At 39.1% G+C, this 19,721-nt stretch overlaps 2 protein-coding genes across 5 annotated transcripts in view; one reads left to right on the top strand and one right to left on the bottom strand.

Moving 5' to 3' along the window:
* psmd1 (proteasome 26S subunit, non-ATPase 1) overlaps positions 1-19,721 on the bottom strand; it is a 48,489-nt gene that overhangs the window by 18,571 nt on the left and 10,197 nt on the right. The window contains exons 14-17 of the mRNA XM_028586947.1: positions 19,135-19,331; positions 18,613-18,708; positions 17,966-18,030; positions 1,909-2,023 (exon numbers count right to left, since the gene is read on the bottom strand). Coding sequence (XP_028442748.1) covers positions 1,909-2,023; positions 17,966-18,030; positions 18,613-18,708; positions 19,135-19,331 — 473 coding nt within the window. The remainder of the gene's footprint in view (positions 1-1,908; positions 2,024-17,965; positions 18,031-18,612; positions 18,709-19,134; positions 19,332-19,721) is intronic.
* Positions 9,615-16,445, top strand: htr2b (5-hydroxytryptamine (serotonin) receptor 2B, G protein-coupled). 4 transcript variants are annotated; one of them, XM_028586950.1, is made up of 5 exons: positions 9,615-9,895; positions 9,988-10,065; positions 10,611-11,156; positions 13,459-13,659; positions 14,618-16,445. In XM_028586950.1, exons 3-5 carry the CDS (start codon positions 10,895-10,897, stop codon positions 15,574-15,576), a joined length of 1,422 nt encoding a protein of 473 aa, XP_028442751.1. In that variant the 5' UTR covers positions 9,615-9,895; positions 9,988-10,065; positions 10,611-10,894; the 3' UTR covers positions 15,577-16,445. The 4 variants fall into 4 exon arrangements, with proteins under 4 accessions (XP_028442751.1, XP_028442752.1, XP_028442750.1 ...); XM_028586951.1 differs by lacking the exon at positions 9,988-10,065 and having other exon boundaries at positions 10,780-11,156; XM_028586949.1 differs by having other exon boundaries at positions 9,615-10,065; positions 10,780-11,156.

The following is a 19,721-nucleotide window of genomic DNA, read 5'->3' as shown; positions in this document are numbered from 1 at the left end:
TTCTGAACTCTCCTCAACTGAGCAGTAATGGCTGTAACCCACACCACCAGAATCAGAGAGGGGTGTCAGCTCCGCAGAGGAAAGAGAAACAAACCAGGATGATGACAGTAGAGGTAAAATAAACCATGTTTCATCAGTGCTCTGGGCTCAGCTGGCTGAGACAGCCATGTACCGGGATGATAAGTTAGAATGTAAAGCCAACACCAGTCGACCACATCCTGTTCCTGATAGGTTGTCAAGGGGTTTAATTGAGGGTATTTACTGTCAGCCCCAATCAGCAGAGCAGGACGACATTATATGGTTGCTTAAGATCCTCTTAATCCACATACAGTGGTGGACTGTTTTCTTCAGGCTTGTGCCTTAGCGTGAGTGACTTTAAATTAGATTTAATTCAGTGCTGCTAAAAAACTGGCTAGAACCTTGTGTAAATAAATGAACAGAGAAGAACACACTTCACCTCAACATAATTTCCATTTTTATGCATATTTATAAAAGTGTATCATATGACAGCATTCTTAAATGGTGGTTGGTTTTTGGTGAACAATGCTTCCATTCAATTTACTAAACAAACTGAACAGTATTTAAGATTTTCATTATGGCACAAAATCAGCATAAACTAAACTGACTACAGAAAAGGTCAAAGCTTTCCTTTGCAGTTTTTTTTATCTGTAAAGCAAAATGTAAAAATATCCAAAGCCTATGGTGTAAAATGGTGGCAAAGGAATGCGCGCCCTTCTAAATAGGTGACCCACTTCTCTTGCCACAAAATCATTATTCTCACTAAGGACCTAATGTGCTCAAGGTCTTATTCTGGAAAAAAAAAACAAGCAGTGGAGCTTTGGATCTGATCAGCTCTGTACTAGGCACCTGCCTTATCTGGTTCAAAACATTCACTTCGGTGCTTCAAGGCTCAGGATGCAATGAGCCATGACTCCGTTTTGGCTATGCCACCTGAGACTGATCAGCCCACATAGTTAGACAACTCAAAAACTGGCAGCATCCCCAACACTGTCTTCTTCAATATTCTTTTCGGACTTCAATGAACCCAAATGCAATGACAGGGTACAGCCCGGTGACTGTGAGCCAATTTGGACCATTTCGAAAATTGAAGCAGATGAGGTTCAAAAGAAGATGACTTGTAAGATCATCTTAGGATAATAACAGCTTGTCTTTTGAGCAACAGCATTACACAATTAATTTTAGCAAAGCAACATTTGTTCTGGTCGCATTATTAACAACTGACAAGAGAAAAGTAATCTTTTCTCAGTAGCTACAGTAAGTAAGTGAGTCTGTATTCCCTCATCTAAGATGAGCCTCACCAAGGAGCCATCAAGAAAACCATTTGTGCAGTGTAGATAGTCTTTGCATTACTGACGCACATGTTACGCTAAGTCACTTAGGATAAATGAGGGCAGAAGGGATAAGGCTTCCCTTTTTGGGAAAAAAAAAAAATGCTATCTAAGCTTTTCTTGAGCACAGCCTTGTAAGGAATATTAATTCCAGTTACAAGCACCTATTCTACCAGGAGTATGCTCTTGTGCAGACATCTCATTAAATAAGAACTCGTTATTTACATGTACATCTTGGAACTGGGATTACTAGCAAAAAAAGTCTGAACCTATTTGTGTGGTGATTTGATGTAAGGTTTGGTCAATCTGTTTTACCTGGCTCTATGTATAATATGTTTGATGTGAGCTGGAAGTTGAGACATTGTAAAATCTCAAATAGCCGCTGTGCCCCTTTCCAGTATATCAATGTTACACATTAAAATCCCCAAATCACTTCAGATGGCAACATTCCTATGTTTCCTGATATTATATTATTTATTTTGACACACTGTCTTGAGCTCTATTAACAGCAGTTCAACACCATGAGACCAAAGGAAACATTAAGGGGGAAAGCACTCACCTTGTTGCCTGTGCCAGCACAGCAGATTCCCAGGGCCATGGCAGCTCCACAACGCACATGAGGGTTGTAGCTCTCTGACAAAAGAGACACCACACTGGGACACTGCTCAGGGGTCCTAAAGAGACAGAAAAATTAAGAGCTAATAAGAGGCAGGTTAACCATTAAACAACAAAGAGTTGAGGACAAGAGCAAAGTTTCGAGCCTTCGTCTCACTTACGGTGATCATTATTCAGAAGAAAGAAAGATATATCCAACACCGATACCTTGGGTTATGGTTAAAAAAATAATTTGTTCTTTTAAAGAAATATTACAGCAGTATATATACATTTCTGATAACTCACAACTATTGTTTGGCTGTGGCACAATGTGGGCAGGAGGCTTTTTACAAACTGTGTCCAGTGTGCCCAGAAGAATATTAAGACTAAAAACTCCACTTGTTGATGGATGAGGTGATTTGTTCCATATAATCTAAGGCACTTTGAGGCCTTGAGCAAAAGGGCCACATGAACCATAACCATTGTAGTTATTTTGAAATGACTGATGGGAAATGCTTATTTGGGCCATCTTTCAAAAAGCTAGTAATTGCATCAATATGGTGCCATTTGTATTACATTGTCCAATGACTAAATACCATTAAGACATTCATTTTGATGCCACAGGTGCATTCACCCTCAGATCTATAGGCTCACTGTTATTAGACAAAGTGTAGAGAGTGGAGGAAAAAAGAAAAGTGAAAGAGCATGGGTATGAAATGCATGGCTTCGATGTATGCCTCCAAAAAATCCTTATTATAAAAGTCCTTATTAATTTTCTGCGAAGGTGCCGTTGTTAAATAGGGAGAATGGAAATCCCTTAGCCAAACCATTATTTACTTAGATAATTGAAAATGCTATGGCTCTACATGAAATCGTTCCACCTCTCTGTATAAACGACTAACTTATGATTCAATTGAAATATTCAAGATTATGAGATTGTCTTAGTAAGAAATAGCACTAAAACCACATACAGATACGAGTAACATAACAGCAAACGACCACTCTACTTTATGTACTGTTGACTTTATGACAAAAGTATTATGAGTCAACAGTATAAGTCAAAGGGTTGCCCAACATAAGGACTACCCGCAATTATTTGTCACTTCCAGTAAACTTGATAGGTTCTAATTGAGAGGCCTTAAGTAGGGGGAAAGCACTGAGTCATATTTAAACTGTGGGGTTGTTTGCTCCCGAGTCACAATTAGATACCCTTTAATCAGTACATTCCACTTAGGACACAGCCTTGGGGACGAATGCTAATGTAGAGTCTCGTCGTGTTAGATTTAAGTCACAAGGTGAAAATGCCAAGCATTACCATGTGGTGGTATCCTAATTTCAACAAAGATTTGCAAGATTTATGGCAAAGTTTTAGCCTAGAAATCTAGACGCACCCTAGCGGCAGCAAATTAAATTTTCAGCAAGGGGGGTCTAGGTACTCTCGGTTGGCTTGCAAGCTGGAAAAACCAAACTCTAGTCAGGCCAATCACATCGTGTATAGAGTCGGTGGGCGGGCTTGCCCACCGTTTCGTGCTGTGAACAGCAGTCTTCTGGAAGACTTGGAGTTAAGCTTTTCTTTGAGAAAAGAACAAAGAACGGCACTGAAAACATTCTTTAAAAAGGAAGAGGTGTTGGGAGTTTTGCCGACCGGATACGGCAAAAGTTTAATCTATCGACTAGCTTCGCTACCTTCTTCGTTGCTCTGCCTGGTTGGAGCACTATCCTATTGCGTGCAGAGGGAATCTGAAAGACAACCGTTTATCCCACCCCTCAGACTGAACCCTGTCAATGGTGAGTTCCCAAACCCAACATCTTGATGTGGGTCTGGCTTGTCAGGCTAGTAAAGTTTATCATTGTGTCTTGAATTAGCTCAACAGAGATATCTATGTTGAAATAAAAAGGATTATAACCAAGAATGTTATCCGACAATCTGCTTTTGAACGCTGGTGTTGTTAAGTATTAATCCTTAAAAAAAAAATAAGAACAAAAAGGGTCTTGCAGGTCCAGTCAAGAAGCCAGCATCATAATCTGCAGCACAAATCTCTCGGATTTGACTTTTCACAATCTTGTAAATGTCACATTGTATCAACTGCCCCAATTACTGAAACTAAAGAGGCAGCCATAGTTTCTTACACATAACTACAACCTCATTGATCTGATAAAAGAAAGAGAAAAGGAAAAAGAAGACAAATCACCTAGCTGTTCTTGGCCCTCAGCTTCAAAAACAGCTGGTTTTGTTTTGTGTATTTTTGTATTAATGATACAACGTTAAGCAATTAAAAGACAAAACGAATACTAATAAAACAAAAAAAGAATACTAAAATAATGAATAACTAATGCGCTTAATGCAGTTGTCAGTTCATAAGACGAATTAAAACACCTTTAGCCTGACAGCTTTAGCAAAGACAAATGCTTTTACTAGCTCAGATTTTATTGGACTGAACACAGCAAGTTAACAAAACAGTAAAAACTAAAATGATTCCGAGAACTACAGCTTTTTTATTGACCCCTCAATAGTGCATGAAAGTATGGAAGGTAGGGTTGTGAATCTTCACTGGTCTCACCATAAGAGAGAGAGAGAAAAAGAAAAAAAAAGCAGGAACACTCGCTTGTTTGCTAAGAGTTGGGTCCGTGATTGTGAATGTGCGATTGTGTAAAGGTGTTCACGAGACAGATACCAACCTTTCGTGAACTTGTAAATTTTGCGAGCCGTCTTTTCTCGTTGATGGAGACAGACTGTGTGTGCACAGTGGGATCAATGGTGTTTTAAGCCTCCAATGTCGCCTTACAGGCACTAACCCTCACCGTAACCTTAAACATAACTCTTGCCGCGGTGCCTGGAAGGTGACATTTGGGGGCTTAAAAAAACCCAACAGTGCACGGTGCGAGGAGCTGTGTGTGTGTGTGTGTGTGTGTGTGTGTGTGTGTGTGTGTGTGTGTGTGTGTGTGTGTGTGTGTGTGTGTGTGTGTGCAGGAAAAGGAAATGCAGAAGAACGTATTTTAAATAGCGTTTTAAAAAAAAATAACGAAATGCAATGTGCGGTGGCCGGTGTTGATAGTGAGGTGGACCGCCCACAATAGTCTATGTGTGGGAAACACTGTAGTTAAACAAAAACTATTTAAATTGCATTACACCTTTTCTTCTGCCATGAATCTGCAACTCTCGCTGTCAGGTAAATGTAGTATTACATTGTTTTCCTCTGAAGTAGAAGTACACAATAAGTCAGTAGTAGGCTATACGGTTAGGTTGCATATTAAGTGCTTTGGATGCTTTTAGATTTCAGGGTACAATGGTTCTGGAGAAAGCTACTAGCAGCAATACCACATGCCAAATAGTTTTGAACGGGCACTGTACTAAACTAACAAAATCCAAAAAGGTTTGTTGTTTTTTTTTTCCTTTGAAACAAATAAACATCTCATCCATGACGTGAAGACAATTAACCCTTCAGCAGGGCACAGAGTTGCTCCTGAACTCCAACCCTTGTAAAAAAAAAATATATATGCTTTAAGATGTTATTGGTCATACAAGCCAAATTTAAAATGATTTACTTTCAAAAGGTTACAAAAATTCACAAGGGTTTTAAATTGACTGGTTAATAGACTGTATGATTATATGTGCGTGTCTCACATTTATTATGGTGATTAACAGAGGCTGATACATTTGCAACGCAATAACTCCTTGTCTATAGGTCTCTACAAATGATAGATTTTGACACATGAAATGTGATTGCGGCAGTTATTAAATTCCCTTACATTGTAAGAGAGCAGATCTCATTGGCTTGCTTCCTGTCTGTTACAACCAGTCACCCAAATACATTGTGAAAGTACCTGTTGTATTAAGCTTTTATAGTCAATTACGGCACTTTCACACCTATAGTTTGTTGGACTCAGTGTGGTTGGCTTTCACACTGCACTTTGAAAAACGCACCAAACACTGTAAACACATGTTATGCGATCAAGACGGTTGCTTGTTTATTGGACAGAACATCTGAACCTCGCCAAAACTTCTGTTCTCAGAAATAACAGAGCAACACCAAATTTATAACGTCTTGGGATTTCTGGTTCACCTTTAGTGCTTCTAATATATTAGAACAGGGATCTTCAACAGGGGGTCCGGGACCAAAATTAACAAAAATTAACATCAGTAAACACAAATCCAACATATTATTAGCAAATATAAATCCCCACTGCTTACTGGCCTATAGGTAAGGTAGTCACTAAGGCCATCCACAGATACAGTTCATCCTAAGGGTTCACTGTGCCACATGTACTTTATGTTTAACATTAAAACAGGATTTATAAAACCATGCCAACAATTATTAGCCAATTTCAGAACTTTGTATTCTATGCAACAAAAAAAAAAGAGCTATGTATAGACCGCCCACACGTTATTGTAGGCAGAGTTTAAAGGGGTGATAGAATGCAAAACTAATTTTACCCTGTCATATTTGAATAACGACAGTTCAGTGGGTAAATAGGACATACATATGAGCTCAAAATCCCATTGACACCCCTTTACTATGAAAATCTCATATTTTGAAACTGCCACTGAAAACGGGCGAATCTCAACAAAGCTAGTAGTTTACGTAAGCATCTCAAAATCCGGAACCTTTGTCATGCCCATGGATGTATCAAGAGAACGGTCACGCCCCAACATTTACATAGGCTACACAACTGACCTGAGATCAGGTAGTCTTCTGAATCTAGGTCACTCAGATCTCTGCTATTCCATTACAAAATTCACTTCTGAAACTTTTTTATGCGATAAATCAACTATGTAAAGCTCAAATATGGGCCGTTTTACAAAAATGTATGTCTAATTGCAAATTTTGTCCGACTGTGTGTCGGACTTCAGCGGCCAGTGCTGCCTGGTTTACTTGAAATCGGACACCATTGTTAGCTTTATAAGACATTTAGTTAGATGTTGTGTAAGTGGCATGACGAAATTCAAACTGTAAATATACTCGAATTACGACCAAAGATGAAGCTAACTATCCGTGATTTGTAGCTACACATAGATAGGATTGAAGGGACAGTCGCAGCTAACGAAACACCTAGCTAAACTTCACAAATATTAATTAACTTGAAATCTGACACCGTTGTTAGCTTTATAAAAGACATTTAGGTATACGTTGTACAGCTAAGTGGCGTGACATTGTGTGTAACATGTGGTAAGAGATTGCTGGTGTAACAAGCTCGCTGACCGTGCTCTCACTCTCACACAACGGGCCATTTAGCTAGCAGGAAGATGGGAGTTACAGGAACTGGAGCTCTGTCAGGGCTGCCCAATTGCACCTGACTGCAGTACGCAGATCGGGGTTGGGCTAAATGTGGGCGGAGCTGACTCTGCGTGGGCGCCATCTGGAGGCGGAAATCAGGCAGCACACATTCTTAAACGTCAATGCAGTATATTATATATATATATGATATTTTAATTATAAAAATATATAGATTATAATAAATGATATTTTAATTATAAAAATGGAAAGGAACAATGGGGTTGGGTTTAGGAAAAGAAGAACCAGTATTAGGAAAATAAGAACGGGGAAAGCAAACGTGACTTGCGGGGAATGAGCCACGGTCTCTGGGGGACGCGACTTGCAGAAGCCCCAGTCTTTGGGGGACGCGAATCACGGGAAACAAGCCCCGGTTCTGGGGAACGCGAATTGCGGAAGCCCCGGTCTCTGGAGGAAGCGACTTGCGGGAAACGAGCCCCGGTTCTGGGCGATGCGACTTGCGGAAGCCCCGGTCTCTGGAGGACGCGAATCGCCAAAAGCGGGAAAGCAAGCGTGACTCGCGGGAAGTGAGCTCCAGTCTCTGGGGTGAAAGCATGTATGTAAGAGGGGAAAGTCCTGTTTTTACCTCAGACACACATTCTTCCTAAATATAAACCTTCTTTTATTGCTTTTGGTAGCAGTCCTATAACCATCTATGACTCAAAAAATAAGAAAGCTGCTAAAACCATTCAGTTATGCTCTATTTTTAATGTATTTATTTGAAACCCCGCCTGGCTCTGCTCTTCACTAATATTTTTTCTGTATTAATGACTGATTGTTCTGTACTGTACTGTTTGTATCGTAAAGATTTATTAAAAAAACAAACACATTCTTCCTCTTCGGTTGCTATAGGGCAAGTGGGCGGAGTCAAACGTTTAGCTCCACCCACGTTGAGCCACTCCTCGATCTGCATACTGCAGTCAGGGCTTACTCGGGCTGCCGTAACGGAGCTCACAGCAGGCCGGGGTCTGTGAAGGAAGGCAGGCCAGGCGGCGAGGCAGCAGCACCGCCGCTGAAGTCCGACATACAGTCTTACCATATTTGCAATTAGCCATCAATTTTCGTAAAACGGCCCATATTTGAGCTTTACATAGTGGATTTCTAACATAAAAAAGTCTCAGAAGTGAATTTGGTAATGAAACATTGCAGTGTCTGGAATATGAGATTCTGTCTGAATATGGGATTCGCTCAACCAATCAGCGCGCATCTCTAATGTCTGTGTATGGCAATTCGCTCAACCAATCAGCGCGCAGCTCATTTAAATATTCACGAGCATACCATATTTGGAAGAAAAGCTCTTGTTACAAATAGGGCCAAAACACAGGGATGCATAAGGGCCAATAAAATATCAACCAGGCCATTTTCAGCCCAACCAATGTTACATACCCCACTAGGAGACCATAAGGAACAGTGTGAAATACTCTATATAATCATTCTATCACCCCTTTAATATGCAACTTCATTTTATACATAATATATAGTAGGGGGTCCCTGCTCCGTCTCTCTTTCAGTTAAGGGGTCCTTGGCTTAAAAAACATTGAAGACCCCTGTTTTAGAAGAAGGGGAACGATGAGTTGAGAGTGAAGGGGAGAGAGAGAGAGATGATGTGTGGTCACACAGAGGACCAGCGATGTGTGTTCAGAACAGCTTATGAATCTAAAAGTTATCATCTCTTAAATCATAAGTCCATAAATTGTGTGCAAGGTTGAAATTGCAGGCTAGTAAACGCTGTTTTTGGTTCAATTCCTACACTTGGAAGCGAAGCAAGACCCCCGTTTTTAAGCGGACCAAAGTTAGATTGTTTGATCCGCACCAGAATTCGGATGAGCTTTCACACCAGCCAAAAATGCTGCATTTCACACATTTTCTTGTGAAGAACCATCTTCACAAGAAAATGTGGTTACTGTAAACTCTAGGGATCTTTAATTTCTACATCTTTTAACATCTTGCATCTGCTTTTATAAGCAAAACAATGGGTGCACACAGAGAAAACACATTTTGACTTGATAAGGCACAAAGATCAAAAGGAAAAAACTAAAAATGGTCTAAATTTCTCAAGTAAATAAATCATCTAGAAGAAAATAGGATAGGTATTTAAATGACTTCCTCAGCATGAAAATAGTAACTCACAGGAGGATGAAATAAAAAAAGCTATGGGGTTACAAGTACAATTTAAGACCTTTTCAACAGGACTTCTCTCCATACACCACTACTAAATCCCCCACCACTGCTTACTTCGAATGGAGGAGAGAACAGAGAGTGACAAATATAAACAGTGGGACGGCTGTGTTGAGGGAAATTACCTCCCAGAACCACTGGCATACTGCCAGAACGAAGAGATTCATCTGTTTTGTACAGAGTCTGACTCACGGGCAAGACAGATTGGAGGGAGGGGAAGAGTGAGAGAGCGGACAAGACGGGAGAGAGTGTGGGCTGATCACAGGCTGTGAACAAGAGTCAGTGACTGGGAGAGAGGCAGATGAGCCACAACATCTGAAAAGTTTTAAACCTGTGAACGCGGTTGGTGATGCGAAGCAAGACTGGGGGTTACTCCAACATGTGGAAGCAAAACAAATTCCACATCATGGACTGCTTCAGACAGAGACAGATTTAGGTTTTACCGCTGGGGGAGGGCATTCTCTGTCATATTCTTATTTGGAGAGGATGGAAATATAAAAGGTAGGGGACTATTATTGAGATATTACACTAAGGGGTGTGCAAAAATTTAAATGCATTGGGCGTTAAGCTGCACTGTTCTGTGTTTACGCAAGTTGAGACGTAGCGGCTTGGAAAAAAATACTTGAGTTGAAACATCAACAAGGATGTTAAATGTACACCTTCAGGAGCAGGTAAGAAACTTTAGCAAAATCACGATAATGCTAATTGACAGTGTTTTTTTTTATACTGATTAAGTTTAATTCTGTGTAATCCATTCCACATCCAGTTGTGTGTGCAGATGTATTAAGTACAGAGTGAGACAAGCAGTGGGTTTTTCATCTAAAGCCTTACGGACAGGTTTTTTTTTCATTTTCTTTTTTAAATGTTTAATATCTCTCCTTTGTCACAATTTAAAATTCTAAATCTCAAATTGAAATGTTATACAAGACCATTTAAAACCTTTTATAAATGATTTCATAGTTACAGTAAACTACAGAAAAAAAAAAAAAAAAAAAAAAAAAAAACCTGCAAGGAATTTATCCTTTAAATTTTCCAACTTGTTTCCACATCATGGAAAAGAAATTTCCAGTGTGGTTTTTCCCATTATGAGAGAAACCCTTCTCATCTGTTACTATTTACTCTTATTTATTATACCATCATTCAGACAAATAAAAGCAAACGGGGAACAAGGTATTGTCGCTTTAACAGACCTGTTTGTTCTTTTAAATGGACACAGTGGATGACAAGAGTATCAACTGCCTGGGAAAGTGAGGACCCCTGAGAATCTCATTGCGGAAGTACTAACCGTGTTGGGATTATTGCCAGCATTGGAGTTTTTTTTTTTTTTTTTTTCCTCTCCAAGCAGTGGATTCTCTACTGATTTTGAGCTACTCTTGTTTGTACAGGGCACAATGGATGAAGCATCCTGTGCATTGAACCTGAGCTTTCCTGCCCTACCCTGTGTCCTTGCCTGTGGGACGCAGTGACCATGCTAAGGCCTGCTGTAACATCTGCAGCACAATGTCTCAAGCTGTTGTGGCTCCACTTGAGGCTAACAACTCACAGTCAGGAGAAGCGCCTGAGGCTCAGCTGAAATGGGCTGCCCTGCTCATCGTTATGGTCATCATCCCCACTATTGGAGGAAACATCCTGGTCATTCTTGCGGTGTCACTTGAAAGAAAGCTGCAAAACGCTACCAACTACTTCCTGATGTCGCTTGCTGTGGCTGATCTGTTGGTGGGACTGCTAGTAATGCCCATTGCCCTCGTCACTGTTCTCTACAGTAAGTTTAGCATGGGGCCTTGTGTTTAAAACGTTATTATCTTTAAAATAAAACAAACATGTAAAGCAATAAATACTTGATTTTATCGGGAGAAACATGTCCTTGCTCAATGCCCAAAATAATTCTTTGTTAACCTTAATGATAAATTACATTACCCTAAAATACCTGTAAAACTAAGCAAAGCATTACTAAAAAAAAAAAAAAAAAAAAAAAAAGACAACAAAGTTTTAAGGTGAGTGTAATTGTGGCTGTGGTGTGGGGGCATAACCAGTTTCAAACATTTCACAAAGAAAGTTTTCCATTTCATTGGAATGTTAACCTTTCTTAGCCTTAATAATCTACAAAGAAAAACATACACCCATACTTATGGGTGGCAAATGAGGATAAAAATAGTTTGAGAGAAAGACCAGATACAATCTTGACCATCACTTAACAAATTATTCTAGATGAAACCCAAGAGATAGTGGACAATAAACATGCTACTTCCTCTGGAAGTGCTATGGTAGCAGTTGCACAGCTTGGACTGAACTACTGGTCTGAGGGATCATTTCCCACAGAAACAAAATCTGTTTTATTTTAATTCCAGTGACAGTGCTGTGTAAATATAGCTGCATATACAGAAGCTAAGCTATTATGCCCCATTAATTCAACTGGAGGATAATGAGCAAGATCATAATTATGTCTCTCACACATAAGAGTGGAGTATAGTGTGTGTGGTCTTGCCCGTCTCAAAAAATAAAATAAAAATCACATTGGACTTGAGCAACCTTTCAGTGCAACACATCCTGTTCTCATGCAGAATTGATCACAGGTGCTGCTTTAATATTGTCCTAATACAGAGGCTACTTGAGTAAGGAACATACGATTACTTTACATTGCATCTATACTTGTGATAAATCTGTACATGGTGTCCACATTCGGACACATCTAAGGGTTTATCTCATGCCCTGATAAAAAGTCCTTATCATAAAAGGTTGACAACCAATGCAGTAAAGGTGTGAAAGCATTAATAAATGCACAAGTGCATATCCATGTGACTGAGAAAAGTACAGCTTTATTTAAAATGCATACATTTATTTTTTGGAGGTTGGTCAGATTTTTTTGTACTGCTATATATGCTTTATGCTTATCTGGCAATGAGTTTTGGTTGATGAAAAAAAGAAAATATAAAAAGAATGAATACCACAACATCCGTTTTTATCTCTGGTGAAGATAAGAAACAGCTAATATACATATGGTTTCTTTTATAATAAACTTGAACCCATGCCTTGTAAAAAGCCTAGACCGGCTGGCATTTGAACAAGGACATTTTCAAAAGCAAACTCTAAAAACATCAATAGAGCAGCGTTGCTGTTTTTCATTCTTTACTATATGTACATAAAATGTAAACTCAAATCCCTAGTGTTCGCCATTTCTTTAAAAGGCTTTAAAAAGAGCTATGGATAGAAGGCTTTAGTAAAATTATACTTTTAACACAAGACTATGAAAGTAATACAAACTCAGTTGCTCCCATGCAGAAGAAGTGAAATTTGTATGTGAAACAGACATCTGCAATTGCAGAGGGCTCACCACAGTTTAGTCAAAGTTTCTTAATTCAATTAAACACAATAAAAATATGTTCCCTTGTACAGATACTTGGACCTTGCAAGCTACACTGTTTATTGAATTTGGCATGGGACTAAACACGTACATAGAATCTACTGTGAGAACAAGTGAAGTATTTGTCAATGAATAAGACTTCCAAATGAAACCTAATTAAAACTATGACTCAAAAAAACAAGTGTGTGTAGAAAGTGGTGCAAGAAGAAGAGGCATATTAAGAGAAAATTATGTAAAGGAATATTTCCAACAACAGTCTTTTGCAGTGTTAATGGATAACCGGGCAAAAGCCAGAACAATAACTTGCCCATTTTATGCCTGGAAATGAAAATAAACACTACTGTTGAGTATGGTCTTCGGCACATCTACATAAAGAGCTTTTAGCTCCATAAACAGTCAGTGAACCTACCTTTTTCCAGTAAAGTCTTTCCTCACAAAGATAAACAAACACCAATCTTTTGTATGAGTGCTACTTCTAATTCCATGCCATTGTGTTACATCTCCCATAACTGGTGGTGCGCAAGATAAAATTCTTTTTGGAATAAAAATTGGTTACACCACACAAGTACATTATAGGCAGTTACTGATTTTATGAACACTAACATGGATAAGTGATGTAGTAATTAAAAACAACAACAACTACTACTACCATGCAATTGCTTATTGCCTTACTGAACTAATTTCCTTCTCATCTTCGCTCTAGACTCAGGCTGGCCTCTTCCGGATCCACTCTGCCCCATTTGGCTGTTCCTCGATGTGCTGTTTTCCACAGCATCTATCATGCACCTATGCGCCATTTCACTGGATCGCTACATTGCCATAAAGAAGCCAATCCAACACAGCCAGTACAAATCCAGAGCCAAAGCGATGGTGAAGATTGCACTGGTGTGGCTCATATCCATTTGTAAGCATATCAATTCAAATTTCCTTAACTCCTTATCCAACTCTGCAGTAGTTTTTACATTGATAAGTTCATTCTCAGGAACAGACCGATTACTTGACATAATATCAATGACAGATATATATTTACCAAATTCAATAAAAGCAGATATTATATAAACAGCAACTTGCAGCTGCAGTGTATATGGGAAGGAGATGAGGTGGTTGAGGGGCTGGGACAGTAGCATGTGTCACAGTGAATCTTAAAGAGGTGATGATGTCCTAAGGGGACAACCCAATTGATTTCATGAGAAACTGAAGTTTGTCCAAAGGGCAATGTGGCTTGTGCCGCCCAAGCAAGATGCACAATTATTGTGGCTAACTAGGTGCCGCTTGCACAGCTAATGAAATGGGTCCCTGGGTGAAAACATGCTTTCCTGTTTTAAGAAAGCACGTTTTAGTTATAGAAAGCATTGATAGAGAGAGGTTGGTTTTGCTGCTTGCTAGTCCTTTTCAAGCAGCTAAACTAAGATTGTCCTACTGTAACGTTTTTAAGAATCCTCTTTCTGCATTTGCAAAGGTCTTGTACAAGTGTTAAGGCTTATTGTTCAAGATCTGCTAATCATTTCAGCTTTACAGCAAGAGACTAAAAAGTAGCTTCTTGCTATTATGTTTAATATTTGTGTAAAGATGTGGCCAAATTCACTGAGGCATTACTGCTCAATGCCCAGTACTCAGACCACTAAAAGCACTTGGTTTGGCTAAAGAAGATCAGATGGAATGAAGGGAACATCACTTAAACTGAGCATCAGGGTAGACACTCTTCAATCAGAATAAGCCTGTTTATTCCTAACACTATCCTTTACACATTAATCTTTGGACTACTACTACTACTACTACTACTACTACTACTACTACTACTACTACTACTACTACTACTACTACTACTACTACTACTACTTACTGTTCTTGTCATTTTCCAGGTATCGCAATCCCTATTCCAATTAAGGGGCTTAAGAACTACCATCTTCCCAACAACATCACCTTCAACAGCAACCACACATGCATGCTGAAAACAGACACCTTCTGGGAGTTTATCATGTTTGGCTCCTTGGCGGCATTCTTCATCCCTCTGACCATCATGATGGTCATCTACCTACTTACTGTCCGGGTGTTGCGCAAAAAGGTTTATTTGCTCAGGTCAAAGGTGACTCAGCGCTTTAGCTACCCGACAGTCTCCACAGTTTTTCAAAGAGAACAGGCTGCGACTCCACCTCAAACTGATCAACTTAACATGCTGGATAGCACACTTCCCAGGATGCAAGAAAAACCATATGTAGGCACAACAAACTCTCCTACAGGAGATGAAATGTCCTTTCGGAGAATGTCAACAATGGGCAAGAAGTCAATGCAGACTCTGAGCAATGAGCAGCGCGCCTCAAAGGTGCTAGGCATCGTCTTCCTCCTGTTTGTAGTCATGTGGTGCCCGTTCTTCATCACTAATATCACCTCTGTGCTATGCACAAGCTGTGATGTTCATGTAATCGCCCGCCTGATGGAGATTTTTGTTTGGGTGGGTTATGTGTCATCAGGCATCAACCCGTTGGTCTACACCCTATTCAACAAAACTTTCAGGCAAGCGTTCACGCGTTACATCACCTGCAATTACGAAACCTCTGCTAGTCATGGGCCAGGAAGGCACTCAAGGGCATCAAATGCAGATCGGACCCTTACACGGATTTCATTCAGATCTTCCATGGCAGAAAACTCTAAACTGTTCATGAAGCGGGGAATGAAGAATGGCATTGGAGCAGTTGGCTACCAAAGTCCACTGAGGTGCCGACAAGCATCTGTACAGTCATCTGGTGGTGTTTTGTTAGACACAATGCTTCTGACTGAAAATGAAGCTGGTAAGCAGGCAGAACATGTTAGCTGTGTATAGAGATACCAGACAATTGAATCAAAAAAAAAAAAAAAAAAAAAAAAAAAAAAAAAAAAAAAAGTAGCACTTGAAATGGATCAAAATCATGGTGCAAACTTTTTATCTCTTTAAAGATAAAGGCTAGCCCCACAACAAATATTCAAAATGCATCATTCTGAATCAGCTGTTACTCTCAATTTGATTACCAAATAATTTAACGCCAGTGTCAACTGTACACTACACAACAACAAAATGTAACCTGTTGCTGTCTGGTTTGTCTACATCAGTAAAGTTTTTTTTAACAAAAGCAAAATAAGGAAATATTTTCAATTATGCTCATTTTGGAAACACAAATTTAATCCATAAGTCAAACTCTATTATATCTGAATATATATTTCTCACTGGGTCTTTAAGACAGGCCATATTAATAATGTGAAGACAGTCAGTTCATAGTGTACAAGAAGACAGTTTGAGTTTTCAAACGTTATAAAACCTTGAGATGACCTGTAACAGGTCGACTTAAAAAAGAAAAAGAAAAAAAAAAAAATGCGGATGTCCTCTACGAAAGGTCTAAAGTTGACAAAGTTCAGGTCACCAAACAAAAATGTAAGGAATGAAGACATAATGATAACCTGGAAACCCTCTGTGAATGCAGAATACAATATATTCCTATGCAGATTCTTTTAACTTGGGCTATCTTAATATGATGTAAACGATCTCAGACCACATGCTTATATTTTGTTAAGACAAACACAACTCTACCTTTCAAATCTTTTCTGCAACGGACGCAAATAATACATTGCACTCTTGAAATGATACTAATTGTATTTGCTGGACCTTTGAGAATCACTCCTCTTGTATGTGTATTGCAGCTTGATGTTTTTATTATAGAAAACTAAATGTGTTCAATAAAAAAAAAAGTTGGTTGCTGAATTGAAAACACTGCACTAGTTCCGAGTACATATGTTCTCTTACTGTCTACACTTTTATGCTACTTTGTCATCAGCAGGTACTTTTTTTTTCTTCCCTTTTCATGAAACAGCATTGACCGAAGCACAACAGGACAGCCAAATAAACTGTAAATTAGGCTGTCTCAAAAGATCAGCAAATACCAGAATATTACAGTACGCTGTGGACAGCACTATTTCTTTTACAGTCCCTTAATGCATAAGACAGCCGTTTGTAGCATTTTACTACAGACATCCAAACACATAATGGTTTAATCAGTCTAAATTAAATCTAGTTAACAAAACATATGTAACAGTTTTTGATCAATGTGGCAAAAAAAATGAGATCCGGATAAGGTTCCACGAGCTTGTAGGAGTTTGGAATGTGCCAGGGTTTTATTATTGCCTAGACCAACGCAGTCTCATTGTGAACTAGGTTCTTACTTTGTAAGAATAGTAAGACTTAGGACATTTGAACTTAAATACTTCTTCTTGTGTGCTAGTGTACATGTTGGGGGAGTGAAGGGAGTTATTGTTGAACCATTAGGAAGTTAGAGAACAGGACAACAGAATTGTTCTGGTTCAGCAGTTTTTCTAAACACAGTGAAGATTTACACAAAGTTTATTTATTATTATTAAAGCTTAAAATGTACACCCGGATATCTGTGCACTGGCTAGGCACTCTGTTTTACACTGGTAAATTCAGTTGTTCTGAGAGTGATGAATCCCTATAAATAGCCAGGGAAGAACATGTGAGTGACAGTAACAAGTATGTTCCTCTGACACAGGAACACCTTCAATGAAGACCAGGAAGTCATTTTAAATTCCAGACAACAGTGCATCTAAATTCTCTTATCACACCATATAGAAGGTGTTAATGTCCAATTAAATCGCGTCAGCAGTAGCAAACAAAAAAAGGAGGGTGACCAGGGCAACAGAAGCAAGAATAAAAAACATATGCTTCATTTTTTTTTTTTTAAATAACACCAGGGGATTGCAATGGTTCACACAAAAAGCAGTGCTGCGTCTACAATGTGCATACGTGCATGTATTATCACCATTTGTTTTAAACATGCCAATGGTTTTCTAGTCCTTGTCAAATAAGTACAACTTAGTTTGTTTAAGAGTTATATTTTGTATGGAAAGCAGGAAACAGTCAAATATTTCAGTTTCATATTTGCAATAAACAAAAATCAGACAAAAGTAGAAGAGGACACTAAATATTGTAAAATGGAGTCTATTTCAGAGGTAAATGTCTAATAAGGCTGTAGTTTTTTTTTCTATTCAACAAAATGAGCCAAACTACACAAATGCATTGTTGCATGTTTAATTTAGTCTTAAAGCAGTGTGTGTTAGTGTAGGGGCAGATAACTAAGTGGAATTTTGGCTCTGAGTCTCCAAAGAGAAAGGCCTCTGGTGCATTTAAGGAAACTACAGCTCAAGTAAATCAGTCTGGTCCTTACCTGAACAAGATGAAGCCAATGGATTCGACAGCAGCCCTTCTCACGTCATCATTTACGTCACTCACCTTAAATAAGAGAAGCAAAGCAGTCAAATAACCAAAGCTGATACTAAGACTCATCAAATTCTACAATTAACTTTAATGGTATAGCTCACAGTGTGAGGAATATGATCCACTGTTGCACCATATAATAATTGTAGCTTGGATAAGGTGCCACCTACAGGACAAACAAGGTGTTTACACCCCTGAAGTATGTTGCATTTGCACAATGAATTGGCATATGCACAAATTTAGTGTCATTTCATTATATTACTATTACAGTGTAAGTTTTTCCTTGTTAAAGTGTTGCAATGTTAGCCCCACAGTGAATTCAGGCACAAACGGGAAAACACTGATGTGCTATGTGAATGCTGATTCATATAGTTAAAGCATGGCTGCAATATTTCTCTACCAACTGAACCTAGTATGGATTTTTTAAACTATCATAACTAGAGTATTAAACTAATTTGAATTATGATGCTAGCCACGGTTGTGCAGCCCTGGCTGTTGGCATTGCTTCACTGCAAGAATGATAAACCTTCTCTTCTATTCAGTCTTCTCCTCTGTGAAATAGTGTGGTGTGAAGAGGACCAAACAAAAAACACTTACAGCAATGTGTAGCAGGCGTCGGATGGCTTTGTTGTTCCCGGAGCCGCAGTAGGCCATGCCCACTGTGTACATACCAGAGCGACGCAGGATGGGGTCCTATCGTAGACATTGAAGGAAAGCAGAGCTTTGAGACTTTGTATTTATCGCATCTAGCTCTTACAGAAAGATTCTTGGCACAAAGTAAACAGGAACAGCCTCACGTGTGACATGAAATACACACACAACCCGAAGTTGTAGGAGTACAAACAGGACTCAATACTTCAAACACTGGAACTGCATGATACATTTGCAAGATTTATTAAGAGCAATGACCAAGTAAGCTACAAAGATTTTATACCCTCCCCACTTCATTCTCTCTAGGATAATGACTCAAGCTTGTGTCATTTCATGTGTATGGTGTTACTATATGCATGAGCTGCACTAATGCCACAAAACAAAGATATGCAACCTTAATTGATGTTGAAAAATAAAACTCATCTCATGGTGTATGCGATATGCTTTGTGATGGCTTTCCAGCCTTACCTTGTCTCTGCAGAGGCTTTCAATGAGGGCATCAGCCTCCTCCATGCGTCCGTACATGACCATGGCAATTCCCACTGCCAGACCACGCAAGATCTTCTCGTGCTGCGTCTCCTGAGCATAGCCTACCATGTCCTCGATGGCCTGGGCCGACTTGGAGCCCAGCATGACCAGACCAAGGGCCAGGCCTGCAGCTTCACCTGAGGGGTTACATGATATTCTCAGCATGGCTTGTTGTTTTTCCCTTTCAAAATCTACGGATGTTTACTAGTGTACAGTACTGCATATCTGAGACATTGGTAAAATTAATATTCATACCATAATAGACAGTTTCTTGTTTCTATATATTTGTTTAGCCAAACATAATTCTTTCATCATTCATTTGTTAACAATATGCTTTTTTTTTTCTGTGCAACCCAAATCAAAATGTTATCCAAAATGATAAGATTATATAAGGTCAAGCAGGAAGTAAAAATACTAATAATGGATTTCTTTGTCTTTGGTTAAAACGGTTATGTTTAGTAAGCAGAGCGGTGAGGACCATAAACTGGTTCGCCAGCCTGCAATTCAGAAATCGACTTTCCCGAAAG

Source organism: Perca flavescens, chromosome 9 (genome assembly GCF_004354835.1).
Source record: "Perca flavescens isolate YP-PL-M2 chromosome 9, PFLA_1.0, whole genome shotgun sequence".
Taxonomy (NCBI): domain Eukaryota; kingdom Metazoa; phylum Chordata; class Actinopteri; order Perciformes; family Percidae; genus Perca; species Perca flavescens.
This window is presented reverse-complemented; position numbering and strand designations above follow the sequence as displayed.

Excerpts from the sequence above, each read along its gene's own strand:
- htr2b (XM_028586951.1), top strand. The coding sequence starts at position 10,895 with ATGTCTCAAGCTGTTGTGGCTCCACTTGAGGCTAACAACTCACAGTCA. Across the intron at positions 11,157-13,458 it reads CCTCGTCACTGTTCTCTACA|ACTCAGGCTGGCCTCTTCCG; the intron begins GTAAGTTTAGCA and ends TCTTCGCTCTAG. Across the intron at positions 13,660-14,617 it reads GGTGTGGCTCATATCCATTT|GTATCGCAATCCCTATTCCA; the intron begins GTAAGCATATCA and ends GTCATTTTCCAG.